Source organism: Micromesistius poutassou (genome assembly GCF_964030765.1).
Source record: "Micromesistius poutassou genome assembly, chromosome: 13".
Lineage (NCBI taxonomy): Eukaryota > Metazoa > Chordata > Actinopteri > Gadiformes > Gadidae > Micromesistius > Micromesistius poutassou.
In genome coordinates, this window is record NC_140283.1 from 2464146 (window position 1) to 2484302 (window position 20157).

General features: G+C 44.9%; 2 protein-coding genes across 3 annotated transcripts; one reads left to right on the top strand and one right to left on the bottom strand.

The window, feature by feature from the left end:
• Positions 1 to 326: 326 nt before the first annotated feature.
• Positions 327 to 16262, bottom strand: gas2a (growth arrest-specific 2a). 2 transcript variants are annotated; one of them, XM_084477708.1, is made up of 8 exons: positions 16092 to 16262; positions 13380 to 13532; positions 11397 to 11521; positions 7579 to 7720; positions 5348 to 5411; positions 5031 to 5229; positions 4644 to 4751; positions 327 to 1887 (listed from the first exon to the last, which is right to left on the bottom strand). In XM_084477708.1, the coding sequence occupies exons 2-8, from the start codon at positions 13522 to 13524 to the stop codon at positions 1675 to 1677; spliced, it is 996 nt and encodes a 331-aa protein (XP_084333834.1). In that variant the 5' UTR covers positions 13525 to 13532; positions 16092 to 16262; the 3' UTR covers positions 327 to 1674. The 2 variants fall into 2 exon arrangements, with proteins under 2 accessions (XP_084333834.1, XP_084333833.1); XM_084477707.1 differs by having other exon boundaries at positions 7579 to 7723.
• Positions 16263 to 16979: 717 nt separating this feature from the next.
• On the top strand, positions 16980 to 18255 carry fancf (FA complementation group F). Its single transcript, XM_084476732.1, has one exon. The coding sequence runs from the start codon at positions 17055 to 17057 to the stop codon at positions 18096 to 18098; it is 1044 nt and encodes a 347-aa protein (XP_084332858.1). The 5' UTR covers positions 16980 to 17054; the 3' UTR covers positions 18099 to 18255.
• The last annotated feature ends 1902 nt before the right edge of the window (positions 18256 to 20157 follow it).

Below are 20157 nucleotides of genomic sequence, written 5' to 3' on the forward strand. Positions count from 1 at the left end.
TCTCATGAGAACAGGCCTATAGCTGGTTTCTGAAGGTATCGATAAATGTGTATTAATGCATCTAAGAGGAGAACGGTTCAATAAGCTCTGTAATACTGCATTTATTTTGTTAAAATGTATTTCACCTTAAAACTCAAGTAAATACAAAAATAGATAGGCCTAGGCTACTTATTTTTTGAATTATTGGCAGTAAGAATTTTTTTAGAGTGTCACATAATGTCCAAGAAAATACAACTTCAACCCATCAAAGCCGATCCACAGAGAAACTAATGGGACTAAGTGGAAATAGGTAAAGGTTTAACAATGGTCCGGTCAGATCACAGCATAAGATAACAAGGCATGCATGTTTCCAGAGAAGGCCCCACTACATCACGTGGGGGCAATACTCATTTGGAGGTAGGCCTACAGGAAATGTAGTCAGTGTTGTTTGCTGCTGCATTAAATTATGTTCGACCCAATGCATTGTGTAACTTGTATTATTTCATGCTGACAAATAAGATGGCACAAATAAACCAGTGGTTGTGTATTCTTGTTCCACACCTGGAACAAGTCCTAACAAAGGTCCCTGGGCTCGGACAAGGACTGGATTTTAGACTAAGGTCCTGCAGTATACCATAAGTGTGCGGCCCTCATTAAACAACAAATATTATATACTGTCTCTTCTCTACAGACAATGGCTCAAACTTTGTTTTTTTTTACTAGAAACGTTCATATTATTAATATTTTCCTTTGCCAATGCCAATTTTCCTTTGCCAACCCTTTAACCTTGAGCAGTAGAAAACCTCTAGGGGTCAGCACTGTACCAGAAATAAGGCAGCCCAAATGAAGACATAAAAACGATACGTAAGGGTCTTAGTAAAAATAACGCTGTTTAGAGAGCCTTATAAAAAATGCATAATAGGACTGCAGTGACATTTAGAAGCCGATGAACGGCGATCTCATGAGAACAGGCCTATAGCTGGTTTCTGAAGGTATACCGATAAATGTGTATTAATGCATCTAAGAGGAGAACGGTTCAATAAGCTCTGTAATACTGCATTTATTTTGTTAAAATGTATTTCACCTTAAAACTCAAGTAAATACAAAAATAGATAGGCTACTTATGTTTTGAATTATTGGCAGTAAGATTTTTTTTTAGAGTATGTCACATAAAAATGTCCAAGAAAATACAACTTCAACCCATCAAAGCCGATCCACAGAGAAACCAATGGGACTAAGTGGAAATAGGTAAAGGTTTAACAATGGTCCGGTCAGATCACAGCATAAGATAACAAGGCATGCATGTTTCCAGAGAAGGCCCCACTACATCACGTGGGGGCAATACTCCATGTTTCATATACAGTACGGAAAGGAAAAAAATGAAGGAGCTGATGTTATGGTGTAGGACAAAAAATATACAACGACAATCCCAATTACCCATACTGCCTCAAGGGTCATGAAACCTGAATAGAAGATAACATCGAGACTCCACCTTCCATCAGCTCCATGGGACGACCCCGCTGCTCAGAGGGAGACGTGGGTTTACGTGAGTCCCCCCTTAACACCATGTGTTCCCTGGCTCTTCTCCTAGTCCTTCTCTTCTGCAGCCCCGGGTGACGTGTGTGCAGAGAGCCGTCCACCTGCAGCCACCTCCAAACCTTAACACACAACTTCACGGCTCCTCCCCGGAGGCGCTCACTTCTTGCTGCGGTAGTGGGCCGCCACCACCAGGTAGCTGTCGGCCCCCAGGTCCTTGATCATGGGGGTCCGGCCGCCGGACATCGGCGAGGTCTTGCCCTCCACCCGGGAGATCTGGAGCATGCGGCATGGGTCGTGCTTCAGCAGGTAGCTCTCGAAGGTCTCCCAGCCTCCGCCCACCCGCACCATCACGTGCTTGTTGTTCAGCATCTGAAGGGAGGCGGCGGGTGGAGAGGGATGGGGACGGTTACAGGGGGGGTTGTCACTTCTTTTAACGGTGCCATGACATGCCACCCGGTGTGAGTGTGATTAGCCGTTAGGCCTACAAGCCGTTTTGGAAATCTGCCCCTCATGACATCACGAGTGGGCGTGTCCACCTAGATGTGTGCTGGATAGATCAGTCCACCAGCCTGCCCAGTGGACTGTACTGGAAACGTTGCTCATCTATCCGTAGCACATCTAGGTGGACACGCCCACCTGAGGGGCAAACGGCTTGTAAAGGCTAATCACGCCACATCTGGTGGCACGTCATGGCACCTTTAAGGCGTTGTGTTCTTCATCAGGGCTGTGCCTTTCTTGGCTAATGAGAAACAGTGTTTTATCTGTACCTTGAGATATCACACGTTGCTTATTGTGGCGACTCCACAGGCTAGCTTGGGGCTGGATGAACATCTATGAACTGCTGGTCTCTGCTTACATCTCGCTGAGCGCCCATGATGTCATATCCCCCTCCTCCCCCTGCCCATGGTGTAATCATCACATAATGCTTATCTATACATTGGAGATCTAAGACACATGTTCACTGAGAGATTCGTGTCAGTCTAAAGAGACGTTTTTATTGCAGATCGTCACCCTTCCTATAAAGGCTTGAATTAGTCCTCAATGTCTATAAGACCGTTCCCCTTCTTTTCATTACTAATAAACTCTAACTCGAGATCAAGGGTTTCACTTCAACATAAAGTGTGTGTGTGGAAGTGTGTACTTGATAATAAAATAGGTTGAACCCCTACCTCCTGAACAACAACATGTTAACATCATGCATTAGGCCACTTAATGCATGCTAGACCTTCTGTTGGGTACCAGGGAACCGTCTTCAGAGCCTGGATGAATGGCAGACGATGTAAAATATGTCTGCGCTCTACCTCGTATACTTTGAATATAAACCATGTTTCTTCCACATGTACGCTCGTCAAAGGCACATCGTCTTAGAAGCTAGCGCACCGCTAGAGTGTCATAGTAACATACTGTAGCTTCCACAGACTGTTGTAAACCCCGTGTGGACACCTGCAACGGTGACGTTCTAAGATGGCGACTGACTGATGAACTTCAACGACGGAATGAGAGGAGGAAGCGCAGCACAGCTGACTTGTTGAGCCGCCTCCCCCACCCTGGTCAGAAAACCACAGTCTCCCCCATCCAGCAGCCTCCTATCAAACATTCATAACGCCTCCGAGAGGAATCAATTCAGAGGGCAGAGCCAGGGCAGTGATCCAATCACCACCGCCTGGCACCCCCCCCCCTCCCCCCGCCCCCGCAGCCCCAGGCTCTGTGACTGGGGCCGTAATGGCTCGGTGTGTCGGGGACAGGTTTCAATCAGTCAGCTCTCCGACAACGGGCTCCCCCGGAGAGGCAGGACTAGGTCTGCTCCGACACCCAGGAGAGGAGCCTGGGGCCCCTCCCACTCCCAAACAGGCTGCTGTTTTCCTGCCTCTTTGTTCTAGGTACAAATATCTCATTTATTCCAACAAGCAGTCAGGTTAGCCTTCAGACACGACCTCCACGGGACACGGGGGCGGCCTGGGACCGGGCCGGACGCCTCGGTGCTGCGGCGGCGCTTCTGGCCGCTGCTGCGATTTGAGGAATTTTAATTAAGGCATCTTCCACATTTTGAGGCGAGCGATACGGAGAGACTGGGAAGAATGCAGGGGAGGAGGAGGGGAGGGGGTCTCTTTGATCTGTTAGAATGATGAGCCTCAGACGCACATCGCACATTTATATAATTTGTCCTTGGTTGCCCAGCAACAAACAGAAGACTGGAAATTTCTCACCGTTTAAATTAACCAACACGTTTCTGTTATTTTTTTAATGACAAAATATTTAACGCTTGCAAGTCTCTAACTGGAATAATTACACTACACCGAGGTAATTATTTAGTAACCATGGTCAGCGGGTTCTTCTAAAAGGTGTGCAGCCCCTCCCGCCACTGAGAGCCGTTGTATAGTACAGCAGAGGACACCCCACAGTCTGCGTCCCCCTCGCTGCACAGGACCCGTGATGCTCCATTCCAGAAGTGTGAATCCTGCTTGTGTGTTGCCAAGTAACCAGGATCCCAGGGGTGCTGCTGCTAGCTCATAATCTCCCTTACTCTCCGTATAGCCTTCTCCCACACCCCTTTGTTGATTCAAAGAAACCGCACGCACGTGTTATCCACTAATGTAATCCGTGTAATGACATGTTGTCAGTATTCTGTGATATGGTTGATAATCTATTATAAAGATGCCTAATCTGGAGAGATGGTTTAACTCTGCTGTTTAATGTCAAAATCACATTATGGTTAATGGAACCGAGATTTCTGGAATATCAGTACTAGTTAATGAGATTTCACTTGGAGAAACAATGGATTGGTTTTCATCTTTCATACTGAGCACACATAATATAAAATATATATATAATATAAGATATATAATATAAGATATATATATATATATATATATCATACACCAGAAGAGTTAAAGCATACATGATATCACATATTACATATATGGCGTGTACTAGATGCATGGTTACAGTGTTGATTGAGATGAGAAACACTGGTGAGAGTGAATCTCCTGAAAACGCTTCTAAAATAATTGACAAATGTCTTACAAACAGCTCAACAGCTTACAGAGAGTCTTCTAGAGTCCGGTGGACTATCTTCTATAGTATCTTCTATAGTGTGTAGAACGTACACCTTGTTGTGTACCCACCCGTATGAAGAGAACCTTCTCTCCCACGCGGTAGCGGCCTTGAGACTGCCTCTCCACACAGAACCGATTGGTGCATTTGCAGGGGGGATCCTCAGAAATATGTTTCACCTAAAAAAAACATAACACAAACACACACGGGCACACACACACACACACACGCACACACACACACACACACACAAAACACACATACACAAACACACATACCAACACCCACACAGTGTATTTCAGTCTAACCACTCCAATGCATTGTAGGAAAGCCTCAACAACATCTTGCACATATAAAAAATATAAATAAATGTATATATTGAAAAATATTTCTGATACTTTTTTTTTACTGTTCCAAATTGGGAAACGCACCGACCGGAGCCGGAGTCACTGACTTACTGCGTCATCCAGGAGCTTGCCTGTGCTCTTCTTGCTGGTGGAGGATTTGTTGGGAGCGGGGGAGGGGGACGGAGACGAGGACGGAGATGAGGAGAGGGGCGGGTCTGGGGACACAGGTGATGGAGGAGGGGGAGGGGCCTTCTCCTCCAGCTCGATCTCTTTCTCCAGCTGAATGAGCCCTGGGGGTTCGACTTTGTACCTGTGTCAGGTCAGGCAACATGAGTTCATCAGCAACAAAGGTGAAGCAAAACAAACAATGCACGTCATAAGGTTTTAGAACTTGAATTATATAATCATTACCAACATCCATATCTTACCTGGAGGCTATCCTACCCAGCTCTAGGAGACAGAGGCACACCTCCCTGGGCTGCTTGTGGAGAACTACAGGAGAGAGAGGAAGTCTTACAACAGCACAGCGCCCACGGGTGTACTCTAGAGCCCCGTCCAATCAAACGGGATCGGGGGGGAATGAATGGTTCTTTGATGGTGAAGCATTGCAGTGATGACATGGGCACAAAAAAACACCTAATTGTTGTTCCGACAAACTCCATGCACACACACTATGTGAAGAGCTGAGTGAACCGCAGGCCAGCGGTTAGACAGCGTTTAGACATGAGGGGTGATCTCCCTGCTGGCGTCCAGGCAGTGGGAGGGAGGGGGATGGAGGATGTATGAAGCATGTGAGAGAGCGCACACCATGCCTTATGGAGAGAGGGTCGCTGACCTTGTGTCGTAACATCTACCGTTGTACCGAAACTTCCATCCAAAGAAAGTAAAGGCAGAACGAGGAGAGAGAGATACAGGGTTATGTAGATGTTTGTATATCTAAATAAAGGACCACCAAAATAAACAAAGTGAAATTTAAAGGGGAAGAATTCTAAAATGTAGTGTAAAAACATTTATATTGAGAATAATTATGTAAGGGATAACGTATAGAACGCCGGTCATTATCGGGAAATAAGCCCCGACAGGGCGACCCGGACACCGACGTGAAGCGGAGGTGTCTTGCTTTGCCCTGAAGGGGCTTATTTTAGATAATGACCGGCGACATTCTACACATTATCCCGCTTATTACACGGTTACTTGCCAAAACTAAAACATAACTTCACACAGTGTGTCTTTCTACAATTACCATTCGTAGTGTTGATCAGCACAGAAATAGTCCGCCAAAGACGTTGACGTCGCTTAGCAACCGAATCCGCTGGGGTTGATAAGTTACCGGACTACTTGCGGAGTGATACGAAAGACGTGAAAAAAATCAATTTTCGGTCATATATGCTTAGCAACGGTCATTATCGAAAAATAATCCACCACCGGAAGTAGGGAAGGCCCATGCAAGTGAACGGAGCGTTCCACAGCATTGAGAAGAGCCGTGTAATAAATATATATATATATATATACAGTATATATATTATCATATATTGTATATCATATATTATATTTTCCTATCATTGAAAAATCCAGTGGTTCCTTTTGTGGTATACGTCACTAAACCATGTTTTGATTGATGAACAAATAAAAACCAGCTGTCTGCATCATGGTAGAGTCTCTTGATACATTCTCCTGCCTGCACACACTTCTATTTGAGGGCATTGTTTGCCAAAGAACGGTTCAAGGTTGTACAGAGCATACAAGCACGGGACACATTCAATGTTATCTTTAATAAAAAAGAAATAAGAGCAGAGAGTTGGACATTTTTTGCAGTATTCGCTGATTTTCCTTGAACCCATAACTGTGGAAGCAGACTGTATGCTGCAGCCTGCTCAGCATGTCATTTGCATTCCTATAATTCCTCACTGAAACTCTATCCCAACTACTCGTCAAATCATGAAAAAAACACAGATCTTATTGTTATATCTCGTGCAGGACAATCTCCCATACTGATTTTACAGCGTAAAGCTGTAAATCTCCAATACTGTACTGATTTTACAACATAAATCTGTATGCATATTGGCATTCCCATGCCCAACGGAACGCATAAATCACATCCCTGCAGCAGGTCAAACCAAATCCTACAAGATACAGAGAGCATGGAGATGTGAAACAGACCCACATTTGCATACGAGTGGCCCACATTTCCACTCACTCACTCACACACTATATTGTGTGTGCGGGTTGCTTCCATCTGATAGAGGGCTACCATGTGCTAGAGTGGTCCCAGTGGAGCTGCTGTCCTTGTGGTGCATTGTGCGTCTAAATCACAACAAGCCGATGATAGCCTCACCCCCCTCTCTGCCAGATAGGCAGCGGGAGGGGGGGGGGGGGGGGCAGCGAGACAGTGATGTATAGACGATAGGTTCTGCTACATGTTTAATCAGGCCATTCATACCGGTAAGATACTCATCTTTTTATTATTACACAGCAGGGCCCATTAACAGACATATCTCCATCATATGTCTGTGATAAAGCCATCACTACATCCAGGGAATAAAACCAGTGCCCAGTGTGTCTGTGTTAAGTCACAGGTCACTCGCACAAAACGAACGAGTCTGCCTAAACCACGTTCTGATTCCCACGCTCGAGTGAGCGCCCGTCGTCACACACTCACCCAGGCCTTCCGACTCAAACAGGCACGTGTCCCCCACACCCACGGCCCGGCACCAGGCCAGGAAGTTGGCTGTGTTGTCCCTGGCGAAGAAGGAGCCAGAAGGGGCACTCCGACGGCACGGTATCCTTCTGGAGGGGAGCGTCTGCTGAAAACCAGACGATAGAACAGAAGGAGATCAATATTGGTGCGATATTATAGTGGTGTAATAAAATAGCGTGTAAAGTGTGTGGCTGTTCTGGGATTATTTTATATTTTTACATTTACAGGATTTTGCTGACGCTTTTATCCAAAGCGACTTACAACCATTCATTCACACAGAGTAAAACCTGCAAGGAAACAGCCAGCCTCCTCATCAGAAGCAGTCAGGGTAAGGTGTCTTGCTCAGGGGGATTGAACTAGCAACCTTCCGGTTACCAGTCAACCAGTCGCTCTGAGCTACTGCCGGATCCAAAGCAACTCACAGTGGATTCAGATGCATGTCGCTAATGAGCAGGTATGGAGGCAGACCAGTGCTTACAGGTGGACTCTGGAGACTCCCGGTCTCCAGTCTAGAGCCTCTGGGCTGGGAACTTACACCCAACCACAAAGCTGGTAAATAGAGCCACAGACAGACCACAGCATTGTACAGTAAATAGTGTACAGTGAACTGGGGAAATAATGAAAAGCCATTAACACCCCAAATCACCAACGCTGAGGCCCCTGCACGAGTCTCCAGCGCACACTGGCCCTTCACTGGTTACTGCTGCAGATTTATTCTCCAGCTGCCAAGTCTCTGGTTTCAGCCCCGAACCCAGAACCTCTCTCCTCCTCACAGATCAATTTGGGAGCTGGCAGGTTTTAAAAACCACGGCCACGACACTTGGCCGTGTGTATGATTTGGGATCAAATGACACACATATGCCCTCCCCTCCCCCACTCCATCCTCTCCCCCTCCCCTCCCCCACTCATTTAAGGACCATGCTGGAAATAAGTATTTTACTTTTGCATGTCATGCTTTGGATTACTGTTTTAGTGTCTTGATCCAGAAATAAATCAAATCAAATCAAAAACCTGCCCTCCCCCCTCCCCCCTCCCCCCTCCCCTCCCCTGCTCCCTCCTCCCCCCTCCCTTCCCCTGTTTCCTCCTCCCCCCTGCCCTCCCCCACGCAGTCCGTTCTGCGTGATTTACGCTCCTTGGTTTGGTTTTTATGCAGGATCTGCGCGTCTGTGCTCCGGGAAAAGGTAGGATGAGGTAATGCTCAAAATATGCACTTATTTTTGTCTAGACTTTTCTTCTCAAGTTTTCTGGGCTTTCCTGGGATCTTTGTTACAGTTTCACCTCGGAGTCCTGGCTGCCAGTAATAAGGACGCCCAAGTTGACACGCAAACACACACACCTCCTCCTCCTCTAGTAAGTAATAATGTTGTTATTGGTGCTGAGCTAGCTTACTCCCTACCATCTTTGCGCGGGTGATTATTGAATATAACTCCTACAGCCTCTGTGCAATTGGACTGGATGGGAACCAACAACGGCAGCTATGAAAGGAAACATATGGAAATATTTTAGCTTAGTCAACCAGACTGGAATATTCAAGATCTGATATGCTGGCTACTGCACTCAGCATTCATAATCAACTCCATCAGACCCTAGATTTCTGATAATAGCTAGTAATAATAGTGAGTAATAACCTTGATTCTGAACGGTGATATGCCACTAACATGGTGGTAGTCACAACTCATAAGATTTCATTTGTACACAGTCAATTTAGGCAAAAGTACAAGCAAGATATAATATTCACATTTTTTTCATTCATATTTTATATTTGGGCTATGTTGGAACATCTTCACGTATGTATCTATAATATCATAATGTCACATCAAAGTTATGATGTACCTAATTGTGCCATACTAGTTTGTCTAGCAAAGGCATGCTTATAAAGCACCCTTAATAAAGCATTAAATGACTCAATCACATAGACTACCAAACGATAATTTGAAAGAGAAATGTTCAATAAAAGCATAAGAGAGAGATGGAGCATATGGCAGTCAAACAGAAACCTTTGAGGAGCCCAAGGTGTCAAGTCTGGTCAGACAGGCGGTCGGTTCAACACGACTTAAACCAACATAATGCAGTATACAACATAATGCAGTATACAACATAATGCAATATACAACATAATGCAGTATACAACATAATGCAGTATACAACGTAATGCAGTATACAACATAATGCAGTATACAACGTAATGCAGTATACAACATAATGCAGTATACAACATAATGCAGTATACAACATAATGCAGTATACAACATACTGTGATTAGTTGACCAAGCAGAAACCAGAAAACTATCCAACATCTTGGATAGAAAGCAAAACATCCTGTTTGTTCCGAAACAACATTGAACCGTTGTTTCGGTTCAAAGCCCAACCAAGAGCACTGACGAGAGCCGCCCGCCCCCTGAGTGCTGCTTTAAACACGTCAGAGATCTGTCTCCCGTTGAAAACACGCTGGTTTCACAGGCCGTTTCCTCTGAGGCTCTTCTTGCGCCTAGGGAGACTCTCTTCCTCCCTGCCTCTCTCCGCTCTCAGAAATCAATAGGATCCTCTGTGTCGATGGATCCTCCTCCGTCCCACGGCCATTGACCTCAAGTATTTCCACACATCTGTGCTGCTGCGCTCACGCTGGGATCAGGAGACCCAGCCTCAACAGCAGCGCTGGGGCCCAGCAAACAGCCAGCCTCCCCCCCAGGAGCCACCAAACCATACAAAACATTTACATTGAGGGCATTTAGCAGACGCTTTTGTCCAACGCTACTTACAATATGTACATTTGTCAGAAGAAGGGTGCAACAACGATATATCGCTGTTGGTACAGTAAGGATGTTCATAGAACCAAGTGCCAAGCACTTGCAAGCGATCGCTAGGTTAACCCATACCCTGTATGCAACAAAGAGAGCTGGGATAAGATGCTACACAACTAAGTATGACGTACATTAAGTGCCACACACACACACACACACACACACACACACACACACACACACACACACACACACACACACACACTCACTCACGTAAAGCAATTCTTCTGCTCTTTAAAGAAACTCAGAGGGGTTCACAGAACCACAGCTTGTGTATTGAGCCTATGCAGACTTAAAACAATAAGAGAGGTATAAAGCCAGAGTTGTGATTTATAAATGATTTATAATGCAATTTATGATGTGGTGTGCGTAGCCTGGGCCCTCAGCACAGTCATGCCAGACGAATAATGCGGTACGATATTTTTTATTGGATACTGAGGTTGAATCACATATGGATATGCGCAGGAAAGATTTGCCTCAACTATTCACCACATGTTCATTATTTACAGTGTGAGTCATGTGTTTATTTATAATTCATTTAATATCATTATAAAGCAAACTAAAGAAAATAGCTCTGTGTTTAAAAGCCTGAGGAGGTTCAACGTGTTTATGGAGCACGATCATATACATTTATACTTATACATTTATACTAGAGCTTACATTATAGAGACTTTAGAGATTTAGAAAATATTGAAAAGAACACATTGGTTCAATAATGTCAATAATGTCCATCGGTCTCAATGTATGGATATCACCCAGTAGGGTGTTACACAGCGCTGGATGCACACACACACACACACACACACACACACACACACACACACACACACACACACACACACACACACACACACACACACACACACACACACACACACACACACACCCCCACCCATACACACACACACACACACACACTCAATCATTTAAAGCAATCTCAGTGTCTTGAAAAGCGCTATGAATGCAACTACTTGTTACCTTGTTGTTCCCGGGCAGGTCTGCGGCGTTCTGCCTGAACCTCTCCTGCAGCGTCTCCGCCAGCTGACAGAGCAGGACGCCGTTGTCCAGGCGACCCATGAAGCTCTCCCCCGTTATCTCCACACCTGTTCAGGTGAAAGGGAGAGAGAAACCAAGACCACCGATGGTCACATGACATATACCAGAGAATTCCTTAATGGTTGGATCACCTTATAATCACAATAATAATCAACCCGTTGTCTGCACACCACGTCCGAGAACGTCATTTGATACGTGAGCCTGGTCTAAAGGTAACACTGCGTGCTTCACACCGTCCCGAACAAACACCAAGAGCCCAAGAGCTGACGTGAGCTTTGAGAGTTCACCGCACGTCCGCAGCCGCCCCGGCGTCTCACGCCAGCACATGACTGAAGCAGAGCCTGGAGATCTTATGACAACATGCCTCAGAGTCACAGAGACAGATTCATTAGAGCAAGCTCTCCATTCTGCTCTGCACAGTAATGCTGTCCCTGTGCTCGCACAGCTCCCAGATAGATGGGTGATCAACATGTGCTGTCCAGTTGACCAGCTTCCAGACAGCCATATCTTCAGCGTTAGCTCATGCTGAAATAGGAGGTGGTGGTAGGGTGTAGCTGTGGAAAGAAACTAGGGGGTGGGGGGGGGGGGGAATTTTTTGTTTCTTCATCTCCTTTCTCCTCGGTATTGGAGGAGGGGGCTAGGGGCACGGGCCTTTAATGAGTTCCAAATGTGGAGATCTGGGCCAAAAATGAAGGAGGGAAAATGGGGATAGAAAGCTTGAGGAATATGCTGCTGTCTGGTATCATGGAGACCCTGAGTGTCTGAGTGAACCGGGAGAATATATTCCAGTAGCTCTCAACACACAATGCACAGCAGTTATCAGACTGCGTATACTACTATAAATGACATTCATTGTTTGCCTCAGACCACAACAACATTACACTCTTTTAATGCATCTGTCATCCACTCAAATAGCACAGCCAACCACATTCCTCCCACAATGCACTTGCTGTGGATCCCCCCCCTCTCTCCATTGTAAAGCTTCACTTGTTAGAACTTTGACAGACGTCTCCCAAGTCCCGGTCCCATCTGTCACAACAGTAGCTGAGGCTGGTGTTGGATAAGGACCCCGAAAGTCGATGTTGTTGTTGTAAATCGTAACAGAAGAATGGAAGCCGTGTTCCTAGACAAACAGGGAACAGCATCGCGCTCCTGTTTTCTTTATGTCTGTGATGCACCTCCAACTGGCCAACCACACACATTCCTGCCTCAGCTGGCTCCAATACAAACACATAGGGTTGACAGTAGAGCGAGAGAGACAGAGGGAGAGACAGAGAGGGAACTTACAAGCCAATATCATGTTGAACCAAAACCACATCATAGGTTTCTATTCGCACGTAACCAAGTTGCGCTACAATCCAATAGTTCAAATCTGGAGGAGAAGGCTTCATGTGTGTGTATGGTAAAGTAATGAGAGCAGTAGACACACAGTGATTTACTACACAACGCTAATGTTTAACATACCTTCTGCTGATGCACCCTCCTTTATTTGCCGTGCATCATTTAGACGTTTGTTAATATACCCATTATTCAATTAGTGCACTGGAGGAGCTCATATGACAGTGAGAATGGGGATCTGTGTGTGTGTGTGTGTGTGTGTGTGTGTGTCTGTGTGTGTGTGTGTGTGTGTGTGTGTGCGTGTGTGTCTGTGTGTGTGTGTGTGTGTGTGTGTATGTGTGTGGGTGTGGGGTTGGTGTCTTGAGATGCTGAACATATCAGAAACGCCAGTGAGCTAACAGTGAAAATATGTGAGCTGTTGTCTGGGCTTTGAAGACGTTTTTATTTTACGTTATTATTTAATTATTATTGATTGAATGTCTGTATTTGTGAGTGCATGCGTTTATGTGTGTGTGTGTGTGTGTGTGTGTGTGTGTCTATCTATCTGTGTGAGTGTGTGGATCCTACCCAGGGTGTGTGTGAGCCATATGGCCAGGTCCTCCTTCATGGGCAGTAGGCTGGCTTCATGCCGGCTCTCCAGCCACTGCTGGTACTGCTGCATGTCCGTCAGCCCGGGGCCCGCGGGCTGCTTCGGGCTCAGCAAGCTGCACATCTCAATGTCTAAGAGAACAGAGGAACAAAGACACAGCCGGGGTCAGAGGTCTGGTTCCCAGTAGGGCCGATCATGCTCAGACATGAAGTCACTCACTGCACTGTGAGGATATTGTGGCGTGATAACATTATGTAATGTAACCGCAACAACAATTGACTCAAACGGTTTATCTTTGATCAACATCTGAGCAGTTTAGGTAGGAGCGGAGAGCAGGATTATATTGTCCTTCTAACCAAACTAAGGCCAAATGTGCCTTGGTATGAGCTACAGTAGACACTATGATGTGGACCACTCTCCACTCCCCAGCCGCCTTGCTCTTAATCCCATTCATACTAACGAAGGAGTCACTCAGACCAGCCAAGACTGACGGATCCGGGCAAAGAGTGGAGGATTGATTAAGATTACATGAGATTAACTGTAAGCATTTCAACTAATGCCGTCCACGACAAGGAGGCCAGGGAGGTCAATTAAGCAATCAAGAGCGACGTCCATCCTCAGTATTACAGATGAATTGACTGCTATGATGACAACTATACAACTATAATTAAAACAAAATACATAAGTAGTAGTGTCTTATACCTGTATAATGGGGAAGTTACAGTGAAGTACCCTTGGATCTTGAATCTCTCTTCTGCTAAATGCCAAGTCATTAAATTAATCAGGTATTGCCTGTTTTGCAATAAGGTGTTGACATTTATTCGTATACTATGCTGGTTAAATACTTGTTACATTTTTTACATTCATTTTTACTGATGTAACTGGAGCACTGGGCCTATTTCCCAAACTATACCATAATGTGGTGGAAAAGATTCTATTCAGCTGTGCAGACTTGGTGGAGACTTCCTCAAGGCTCTGTGATAGCAACATTATTATTGATGCCACTTCTCTCGATTCTCAAAGAAAACATAGTTAGTTCCCTTAAGGTTTTCATTTGTAGCCTGGACTGTGAACGGCTGCTTGCTATGTTGAGTTTTAACAGGCAGGTTTCTCGCAACGGAAGGGTGCAATGCAAATGTGAATAAATCCTTATTCAAGGAAGGATGTGCAGTTCCTGGGATCACCCTGGGATATTGTAGCGATGAGGCTCCACCCTCGTTCGGGAACAGAGAGTCAGGTCCACGTATGACTCTGATTCTTTGACCTCAAGACTGCTGACCATCACATATGTGGGGCTCTGGGGTGACCCCGGATACGGAGACAGAATCACACTAGGGTGCCACACTTGAGACTCAGCGGACCTTCGTCTCGCAAACAAGGTCATCTTATCTTATCCCTAACAGAAAACACAACAGGCCATTGTGCAAACACCTACACACTGGGACAGGGCAGTCGCACGCAGACGCTACATTCCCACCTTTCCCTGGAGAGAAGGCCTCCTTCTCCCACTGAACAAGTATGTTCTCTGGATCTCAAGGCTTAGCACGTGTGTGTTGCCTGTATCATCCCCATGTCCTACAATGCCAACAGAGTCTTGATTGACAGCATGGGCTGAATCGAGTATGATCCAGTTTTTTAGATTACTTTTCTCCAACTTTTGCAGTGCTACTATGAATTAGCACAATGTTCTGTTCCTATTGGGTTCTTCCAGTGTTTTCTCTAGCGAAAACATCTTAGAGGAATCCAACACATCCCCCGGATTTTTCTCAGGGCATTCAACCAGCATTAATCTGAGCTATTTGGCCTGAAGATGTTCAAAGGCCTGTATAAAGCATCATAACATGGCCTAGTTGGCTCCAGATGATTCGGCGATGAGGTTATGATGGAATCCCGACTGCTGAGTCACATCGAGTCAAAGACACAGAGCCAGTTGTCCCTTCAGCCCTCTCTGCAACAAATCCCTTTACTTTCACTTAACAGGATCTCAATGCTCACTTTGTCCATCCCGGCTCATTCACACTCCATACTAAATTAACTTGTATATAACCTGTACTTTTAGATAATACAAATAATAATAATATTGAAAAGGAGAACCCTGCATTTGTATTCATATGAATAAATCTGTATCTTTTGTTTAATTGTGTTTCTTGGTTCAGGATTTCAAAGAGTTAGAAGCCATTCTCTGAGGTTTTACGAATAGTATTCATATTCATATTCATATCGTAGATCATATATTTGCATGAGAGTGCAAATAAATAGGCTCTAGTGAAAACCATGTTTTTTTTTTAAATAACTTGACTGTATAGGCTTATACTTGGAATATGATCAACTCATACATAGATAGACTAAGTACAACCACTATAACTTTCAAGTGAATGCTCATGGAGTCTCTTTTATTATCCGTTTTATTGCATTTCTTGTTTTTGTAAATGTAATCTCATAGATTGTCTATTCACAACACGAAACCATAACCCGCCGTATGGATTGTGAGGATTTTAAATATGTGTGCATAGATCAGGGAATTTATACAATATCAATATTCGACTAATCGCTTCTTGATGTCATACAAAGTCATATTAAAAAAATGTCATATAATCATGCGTGTTTCAAAACTGGTAGCCTAATGCAGAAGGTAAGATTGTCTAGAGAGAGACCGCTTCTAAAAAATTAAAATAAATCAAGACTCTTACCCTGCAATTCAAGTAGTGGATGCAGATCTTCCGGAGCCGCGTTCTCTGTTCTCCTGGATTACAATATGCATGCTTTTCTCTACAAAACACTTTACAAAACACAGTGCACTACAGTGGAAGCATTGCACAACACGGAGGCAGCGTTCAGGGGACAGCATCCACTTCTGCACAGACACTCACACAACTACAGCCTCCACTGCTGCAGACAGCCCCGAAACGCTGAGGAACCCACTGCTCAATAATGGGAGGGAAGTTATGACGGCTATGCCCCTTTTTGTATTTTTCTTCCTGCCCCAGGCTCTGGTGCTTCAGTTTATCAGGTAATATATGTACATACAGTATACGACTCTGTTTCCAAAGCCTGCTGCAATACACATGATGTCTCATGATAACATCAAACGTTTATTTTGTATAGGTCACTCATTGACGTACAACTCAGTTGACACCACCATTTAAACAGCAATATTAAAAAAAATGCAATATTCTATCGGTATTATTACATATGTGTGAAATGTTTCTTGAAGCTTTAATGACTAAAATGAGTTGTCATGAATCGCTTTAGCTCACTTTTATTTTGAAGAAGTATGAAAGTAGCACTCCCACATTATCAGAGCAGTTGACTGCTAGCAGTGAAGTTAGGTACCTAGCGTGTTGTTAGTTAGGATCTTTTGGCGTTACTTATATCGTATTGAACGTGTATCAGTATTATTATATATTTTGTGGGATGTTTCTTGAACCTTTAATGACTCAAATTAGTTGTCATGAATCGCGTTGGCTCACTTTTATTTTGAAGGATGAAAGTAGCGCCACACAAAGTCGCGGCACACCACTGCGCAAGCGCACATTATCAAAGCAGTTGACTGCTGGCAGTGAAGTTAGGTGTGTTTACCTTGTTGTTAGTTAGGATATTTTGACGTTACGGTACACCGAAGCAATGACCCGAGTGTCCCCTTGTCGAGCCTCATGGAGGAGGTCCTGAAGAACCTGCAGAGCACCGCGGAGCTGCTGGCCGCGGTGCAGACGGACCTGGTGAGGCGCTGGGACACACAGACCCTGGACAGAGCCTTCCAGTGGGCCCTGTACTGTCAGCACCTGCATGCAAGGTTCAACAACAAAAAGACGATCAGGAACGTCATGGAGAAACATCTGCAGACGACCAATGAAAGCCTAAGAGCCACCTTCCCGGGACACACGGACGTCTCGTTCGGGGACTTGTCGCGTTGTCAGCACCTCCTGCTCACCAGGTTACTGAAGAACCCCGTGTTACCCAAGGCCATCCTGGGAGTACTGGTCGGTAGTTCGAGTCCTATGGAAGCCAATGAGAAGGAGCCCCAGGACGCCACGGGCCACGTTAACCAGCTCATTGCGTGGAGATCTGCGAGCAGAGTCCTGACAGCCATGCCTGTGAGGACCACTGCATCTCCAGGTGTGGATGCTGAGGTCCAGGGCAGGCTGCTGATGAAGAGGCTGGATGCAGGGTTCGGAGGAGGAGGAGGAGAGACGCATGCAGCGCATGAACTGTTGGAGGCGATGCTGCAGAAATGTGAGGAAGTGGACCATGTCGTTGTGGTTATTGCTTCTGCCTTAAGGAGGAACACCATCACTACAGCAGCAAAAGCCTCCCGTAGTTTTCTGTTTAACTGGTTACAGCAAAACGAAGAGCTACTGCAAAAGATGTGTTTGCGTGTGCCTCTTGATCACATCATGAGCCAAGTCAAGGACAACCCAGACTTTAGGGTCAAGTACTGCGATGTGCTCAAAAGCTGGGCCTCCGACATGACCTTTGACATAGACGAAGGGGAGTGGGTCCCAACGGGTACCACAGCGGGAGTTTCCTTCCAGAAGCTGACGGACCACTTTGCGGCCTTAGTGGCGACTTCCCCACTGCTCAGGGAGGAGGTGGAGAGAGAGCTCAGTGCTCTGAAGGTGGCAGACGGAGATTTTGATGTGGAAGGTCTCAGTGTTTGGGGGGATCTCTTGGCAGCGTTATCAAAGATATCAAGATGATGATGCGTTACATGATATCTTTTATGCCATTCATTGTCATTTTTGACGCAGGTGTTTTACATTGTTTTTTGTTTTTTAATATCGCTGACACTTTATTTACCCACATCCAATATATTTAGTCTCTTTATTTGTTTAATGAATTGTTCTAGATATCTCAGATAAGGCATTCTAAATAAATTAAGAAATTAAATACATGTTTGTGTATTCAAGACTAATATGACTTTGAGGAACATACATTTCATCATTTCCATGTATTATCTCAGTATTTGTTTGTACAGATAATTGCTATACCATATCACAGATGGTAGCATCATGTGTCCCTGTTCAATCATGGCGTGTGGCTGAATGTGAAAATTCATTTCAACTGGGCACATGCCCCTAATGATTCCCTGGAGACCCTGGGCCCAGAAAAACTCCCATTCCCGCTATGAAAGACCTATTGGCATTTCACAAAGACATGGCCATGCATGAGTTGATTTATGGTCCTTGTAAATAATCAAATATCAATCAAGGGAGACTCGTGTTGGAGGCTGTGTTACATGCAAGAAGCCACAATTTGTGTTTTCAATCATAGTAACGTTAACTAAAACAATCATTCGTTTTCTTATGCTCATTTTAGTCTTACAATAGGGCTATATTTATAGATATATTCATACACATAGAATACAGAGCGCAGCTGAGCTTTCTATTCTCATGCGCCATCTGTCAATATTGTCTCAACACCAGCGCCACAAAACTGAACCCGCGTAGTGATTGGCTGTCAGGCCGGTCATGTGACTTGGTTCCTAATTCACACATCTCAAACCTCACCCACGTGTCGGAGCTCCTCTGCTGCTCTGGGATCAATTAGGCGTATCTGGCGTCTTCAATCAAAGACAGCCTTGGCCGGTGCGTGACACCGCGCTGCCAGACAGCGGATTACTGCATCGGTGACGGGAGGAAACACCAACATGGACGCGGCTCGTTGAACACACCCACAAAGCAATTCACACACAGACACGCCCGGGTCACTGAGCACGGGCCAGCATGTGTATACGCAATTTATTTCAAATTCCAACCAATCAAGAATATACACACATATATATATATATATATATATATATATATATATATATATATATATATACACAAGCCAATAACACAGCTCTTTATAGTCTGCTTATTTTCTAATATAAGCATGTGTTTATTGATTATGTTATAAATTGTGGTTTGAAATATTAAATATTCCTTACAAAGAATTTATTATACCAGGCAAAATATTACTCATGGGATAAACCCCACATTAACATAAATATATTTTTGTTTTCCAACATTTCAAGCAGTGGCCTGCCAGGAGCAGAGCAGGTAAACAACCTTACTGATGATGAGTGTGTTGACCTTTGAACTGGATTGTCAAACCTAGCACACTTGCTAGCTGAGCACACTATATCGGGCCGATAGCTTAATAGTTACCCCATAAAGAACCAAATAGTCACTCTGCTGTGTAAAAGGGAGGGATTTAATGGAGGAAGAAGGTGAGTGCATGTGATCTGACATCTTGGCAGGTACTTTGTGTTAACAGGGACGAGTCCTCATAACTTTCAGGATTATTATGAGTGTGTGGGAAACATAATCCAATTGGTGAGCTCCAATTATTCAACCCCATTACAGTGTCATAAGAACCAATCACGTCTTGCTGGCTCCTTGGCTGTGATTGAATCAGAACCTCAACACCGACCTCACAGTTTAACTCCTTGCAGACCACTGAGAGCGGTACACAATTATTGGCAAAAATAAATGCATATTATATAATTACATCTCAAACGTCTATATTATTTACTTCTGAGTAATGTACTGCAGGTAACACAGCAGTGGCATATGAGCCAATGTTTTCTACTCTAATACCAGAGAGTCCCCCTTCCTCCTCTATATACGAGCTGCCTCTTGTCGTCCCTTATTGGATCCATGGAAACAAACTGCTGCGGGACGTGCAGACGGGCCCCCCATCACCCTTACCTCTACCCCTACCCCCACCCACCACCCCTACCTCTACCCCTACCCCCACCCACCACCCCTACCT